This window comes from Protopterus annectens, chromosome 5.part0 (assembly GCF_019279795.1).
Source record: "Protopterus annectens isolate FY-2018-M chromosome 5.part0, PAN1.0, whole genome shotgun sequence".
Classification (NCBI taxonomy): Eukaryota; Metazoa; Chordata; order Ceratodontiformes; family Protopteridae; genus Protopterus; species Protopterus annectens.
Window position 1 is genome coordinate 321122043 of NC_056735.1, and position 6378 is coordinate 321128420.

General features: G+C 38.1%; 1 protein-coding gene across 2 annotated transcripts in view; it reads left to right on the plus strand.

The window, feature by feature from the left end:
- PDK3 (pyruvate dehydrogenase kinase 3) overlaps nucleotides 1-4765 on the plus strand; it is a 1115542-nt gene extending 1110777 nt beyond the window's left edge. For both annotated transcript variants that reach the window (XM_044072300.1, XM_044072301.1), the window contains exon 11: nucleotides 3482-4765. In XM_044072300.1, coding sequence (XP_043928235.1) covers nucleotides 3482-3625 — 144 coding nt within the window. In that variant the 3' untranslated portion in view covers nucleotides 3626-4765. The remainder of the gene's footprint in view (nucleotides 1-3481) is intronic.
- The last annotated feature ends 1613 nt before the right edge of the window (nucleotides 4766-6378 follow it).

Genomic DNA, 6378 nt, shown 5'->3' on the forward strand with positions numbered 1-6378 from the left:
TTTCTCCCTGATAATATTAATGATGCTGTGATAGTCAACAGTAAAATTCAAGATACAACCGTCTTTAGATTTCCTGTCTGTAGATTTCTTTAAAACCCTCCTATAAGGACTAGGTGCTGATGAATTTGTACTTTTTAGGTCAATTATAGGTTCCAGAATGCTTCTTAACATATTGCTTTCATATTCCCTCAACAAGACGGTTGTGGTTTGAAGTATTCTGTACTTCTTGAACTTTGTGGTAGCCACAATGTTTACTGTAGCTTTCAGCTTTTTATACCTAAGAATGCATAAGTGGCTAGTGGATGCCATTCTTCATGGATTTCCTTCTGTTGTCCCATCCTTGTCATTAGGCACTAGAGTGTTGAATTGCTTCTACCAGTCAGCATTGGCTTGCCTTTCCTGCCACCAGACTGTTCACAGATTCTGACGCCTCATTAGCAAGCTGGGGAGCCAGTGTAAGGCAATCCGAGGTATTGGGGTAAGTGGAGCCCTTGATGAAAGAGGTTAAACATAAAATGGCTTGAACTGAAGGAAGTGCTTCTTGCTTTCCAAGATTTCCAGGCTGTAGAAGAGGAATTGAAACCTGATCACCATTTGCTTTTGTGTGACAAGTAGACTTTAGGGTTGTACAAAGGCAGACAGGGCAGCACATAATTATACACCTATCCACAGAGATGATGCAATCTGACAATGAGCCACTGACTGGGGCATTACCCTAACAGCTATAGGAGTGTTGACAGACTCCCTCACCCCCAGCTTCTGTCCTCTTCTTGAGCTGGGGAAAAGGAGACCTTTATGAAGATTTTCAGATGGTTGGGTACTTCAAGAATTCCAAGTATTAACTACAGAGGAGAACATGTTACTCACTAATTCTGCTTGGTCCAGCAGGTCAAGACTGAATTGGCAGTAGACATATTGTGTGTACTGTGGTGCTGCAGATTCCTTTCTGCCCTCCCCTCTATTCCTCTGATTCTTTGCCTGACTATAAGATTCAGAAAAGAAGAACCAAGATTTACGCTCATTGCACCTTGGTGGCTGAAAAAGGTGTGGTTTCTGGCTGTCAGGTCCTTGTCAGTACAGTAGTCCATTTCAATACAAACTAAAGTTTCCTGTCCTTTGGATTGCCCACTGGCTCCACCTTTGGATCATGATGCTCCTTCAGATATCCTTATCCCACCAGACCTTCTAATGGAGATAGCAGGTCAAGACTGAATTGGCAGTAGACATATTGTCTGTACTGTGGTGCTGCAGATTCCTCTCTGCCCTCCCGTCTATTCCTCTGATTCTTTGCCTGACTATAAGATTCAGAAAAGAAGAACCAAGATTTACGCTCATTGCACCTTGGTGGCTGAAAAAGGTGTGGTTTCTGGCTGTCAAGTCCTTGTCAGTACAGTAGTCCATTCCAATACAAACTAAAGTTTCCTGTCCTTTGGATTGCCCACTGGCTCCACCTTTGGATCATGATGCTCCTTCAGATATCCTTATCCCACCAGACCTTCTAATGGAGATATCAGAGGTTACTGAAGTTTCCAAGAAGCTGTGTAGTTGTCAGATGGTTTCTGCTAAGCAGAGTAATACTCTCTTCTACGTTTGCAGGTGATGCTTGCCCACCTTTTGCACCCTTCATTTCAATTTTAGTTATTTTATGACCTGTATGCATTTGTCCCCCTTTCTGGGCATCATGACTGTATGGAGGGCAGAACTGTCATCTAGTACAACTTACTGAGCAGTTCCCTAAGGGGAATCTGTATCCTCGCCTGCTTTTAAAGAGTTGTTTTCCTCCTTGGAACTTGGACTTTATGATTGGTTATGAATCTGCCACACCAGCAGGTGTTGTTAAACTTGCAGTGGAGGTTGAGGTCTTTGGTGCTAGTGTTAAACCAACCATTAGTTTTGTGAAGGTGGGGGACATTGAAAAAGCTAGGTGACTTTCAGTGTTTGAAATGTTAAACAGAAACCACCACTTGAGAGCATGTATGAGACAGAGTGGAGGAATAGAGCTTTTGGTCTTATGTGGTAGTCTTATGTGGTAGTTTAAGGTTTAGTCCAGAAATCTTCTTGGTCAGAAACCTCCAGGAGCTGGACAATATGCTTTGTGAGGTACTTTCCAAAGGAGTCATTGTATTCAAGAATAGGTCTGATAAGGGAAGAGTATAGAGGGAAAAGGCTGCATGGAACCTGGAGGAGATACTTTTGCACATCAGCTGAGAAAGGTCGAAGGACATCATATCAACAGCCCAAGTCATGATGATCCAAAGAAAGATGAGTAACCAAGTCATGGATAATTGTATCAGTTTTGAGGTTTTAAGAGGAATGCTGACAATGTGGTAAAAGAAGGGGGTGGTGTCTTTCCCAAAGGTAACTGTACTGCATTTATTTTGGCATTTAAAATAAGCACATGACTAACATTTCAGGAGTTATTTTGTTACAGGTGCTGCTGAAGTATTGGCATGTCCAAGTGAAATTTGATGAGTGCATCCGGCTTGCAGTCATCAGCAGACTTAGCCACATTTACTTGACATCTATTTTCACTTATGCAGAGTAGATGACAGAGCAGGAGGCAAAGGAAATAGTCCTTTGGGCTGTGGTCTTCTTTATTTATGTATGAAGTAAGTGAACTGGTCTTTCTTGGATTCTTGTATCGACAGTTGTGTCTATTCAGTCTTCTAGCATTTTCTGAGAGTTAGTAAGAAACTGGAGTATATGAAAAAAAAAAAGACACCAGAGAACATACAGTCTCCACACAAACAGTGACCACAGGTCAAAATTGAATCCTGGACAGTGGACATAAGAGGCAGAAACCTTAGCCATTGAGCTTTCATTTTGGTGGGAGTCATATGACCAACTACACTGATTTTTCATTATTCTAAATTAAAAATACCCGGAAATCTGAAATGTGTGTTATCTGATTATTGGGGACGTAAGAGATTTTCATGGATTTTGGCATTTTAGGCCAGAGTACTTTTTCACCATAACTCATATATTTTTCGTATGTTTACAGCCTGCAGTACTGATGGATTGCTTTGAGTGTTCTGTACTTAGAACTGTTTTAATTTTGCATGTATAAATGCACTAAAAGTTATAATAAATCATAATTATAATAGTGTATTACAATTAAAGAATTTCATTTTTATAAGAATCATTAATCAGTGTCTATGCAAATGAACCACAGAATACAGGAGCTAGAAAATGCAGGAATGTTGTGTAGTGAGAAAAGATCTTTATAAGAGGGACTTCTATCTTACTTATTATCTTAATAGTTAACTTTCTCAAAGCCCACCTGATGCAGTGAGTATGCACCAGTTACTTACTTTTAGAAATAACATATTTACTTATTTGACGTCACCAGCTGTCTTTGTATTTCCTGTAGCTCATTGTTGTGCATGCGTGCGCCTAGTCAATTTACCTTTTTTTTGGGAGGTATGTGTATATTCTTTACTCATCTGAGTGGTTAATCATCATGCCTCCTTCTCTGTTTTAGGCTTTGTCTAGTGAATCCTTTGAAAGGCTTCCAGTTTTTAACAAATCAGCCTGGCGACACTACCAAACTACCCCGGAAGCTGATGATTGGAGCAATCCCAGCAGTGAACCCAGAGATGCTTCCAGTTATAAAGCAAAACGGTAGAAAGCAGATCCAGTCAGAGTCAAGAGTATTACTTGTTTTCTAGATCCAGGATCATACAACCCACTTGGCCAGTCAGCTTGTGTGCTTATTAGTTGCTGATGCTTTCTTACAGAGACACAGTAGTTGATGGAAGTGCAAACAGCATACAAGAGACCAAGACCTGGAAATGTAGGGCAAGGACACTTCTTTGTCTCTTTCTGTCATTGTCTTTCATTATATGTCGCCCAGCATTTTCTTACCAAACAGTCCTGATAAGGTGGATAAGTTAAAATAAGGATTGCACTATGAATGCACTAAAAGTAGAAGAGCTTACCCAAAAGTACTTTGTATTTAAGATATATTTGTAAAGAATGTTTTAATGTTTTTAATTTGTAAATTATATATGAGAGAAAGTAAAATGGAAAGAATCATTTGGTGCAAATATTTTTTTTAAACTAGGTCTGACATTAATTTAACTTGGCATTATATATGGCATGTACAGATAGTGGAAGTATCATGAATAATTCTGAAAAATGGTCACTTTTAAGGCCAAGTTCTCTCCATAAGGGGGAGGACTAGTGCTGGCTGGGTATGTAGTGATTTTATTACCACATTTTGAGTGAGTAAATTGCATTTGTACTACAGGCTGTCATTTGCTTATGGACCTAGAAGCAGGATGACAAGACTGGCTTAGAGCTCCATTTTCTGAGCCTCTGAAGCTTAAAGCTATTGCCATAGTCCATTTATTTTGAATGCTTAAAAATGGGTGCAACAAACAGAAGGTATCATGATAAAAGCATGATCTGATGCCAGCAAATTAAAGAATCAAGCTAAAGGTTATTGCTAAGGAGACTTGAGAGCCTACTGTTGTGGATGACAGGGACATTAAATGATAAGGTCTGAAAATACCTTTTTTCAGAGGGTGCCTTCTGAGCCTTGAATGGGCTATCTATTTAAAGAATCTGTGTGTGGGGGGATGTATGTTTGTGTGTATGGGTAGAGGGGGGGGGGTTCTGATATTTAATAGAAGTCAGTTTTAGACCTCTAATTCACTATAGAGAGATGGCTCACTGCCAGCCTGAATTTTTTTTTCAGTCAGTTATATAAGTAGGGGTTAACAGAAAAAAAAACACTCAGCATGTGCGCACTCGCACATACACACACAATAATATGTAATGAGTAAAGGAAATTAATGTTGTAAGGGGAACTAAAAGTCACAGAAACCTACAGCTTCATGAATTTGCTTTTATGTGTAACAGAGCAGCCAATTTGCTACCTAGTTGCAGTTGACTTCACTTATTTATCCATTGAAAGAGTATATAACCATGGCTGTATAATATTAACATAATAATTCTGCAGATCACATTATTCCCATATTGTTGTAGCAATATTAAAATGTTTACTAATTCATTTTAAGAACCACATTCCTTTAGTAAAACAGGAATGGACATGCCATGTGATTACTTACTGGAGGAGGACATACTTCCCAAAAGTGACAATTACATTAAAAAATACAGTAGACTGCAAAAATTAAGTGAAACTAAAATACTCGCACTCAGCTTTGTGGTCATATACTAAGCAGCCAATTTTTGTACTGTCTTAAGGCTGCTGTGGCAACATGTTACTGCTGAACTTCTGTTTCACAAGTTATGTTGCTAGTTGACAGTGTAAACAATTACTGAAGGGATTCCCTATATTATTACTTTTGTTTCCCATTTCTGTGACATTTAATTTGTGCAGCCTTTTCAATGCCATATATTAAAACTGAAAACAATAAATAAAATTAGTACTATTCATAATTTTATAATTATTTGATTTTGGGTTTTTATGGAAATCATTAATTTGGCATATCTCACATACACCATCATTTAATTGTAAGATCAGAATAGTTTGTATTGCTGGGAATTGGAGACTTCAGGTATGATCTAGCATGATTACAGTGTCAAAATCTGTAGATGGTAAATTCAACTTCCAAGATGTAACGTGATTTTAAAGTCAAAAGCTGGGGAATAATTGAGGAAGGGTAATATTACTGTGTTTCAGATATTTTCCCTATGGAGCATAGATAATTGAGCCATCAAAAACAAACAAATAAACTAAAAACATAGACAAATGCAGCTCGGACTCAGCAGATTGAAAAAAAAAATCCCTAAAACTCACCACAGATCTCTAAAACATTGTGAATTTGTTTTTGCAGGGGTCAAACTCCCTACAGCCCCTAATGTATATATTAACTTCACAGTCAAACAAAGCATAGGAAAAGGAGAAACTCCTGTAATGCACATTGTAGTAATGCCTCATGCAGATAGTGATCCCATGGTGCCTAACACTGAACCATTCGGATTGTAATAAAAAGGTGATTTTTGACCACTTGAATTCAGGCAGTTAGAATCTGGTCAGCTAGTTGGTCTTCATCCCCGGCAAAGAAACTCTTTGGGTGAGTGACTCTTTTTAAACACCTTTATTGAATTCCGTAGGCACATATATATATTAAAAGAAATCAAACCTTAATAACACTTTTCATTTTCATTAATTGTGCATTACATATACATTTTCTTCCTTTTTAACAATGACATAAATTGCTTAAATTGCTCGATTTCTGCCTTCCCTTATACAACACACCTCCTTCTGGGCATTATTATGCATGTATTATTCCAACAAATTCCATTATTTCTATGTAATTTACACCTTCCCTTTTGTAAAAATCCCACCTCCAGTTCTTTTATCTCTTTTACAATTCTTAGTACCACAATTATGGTTTGCTTAGATTTTGA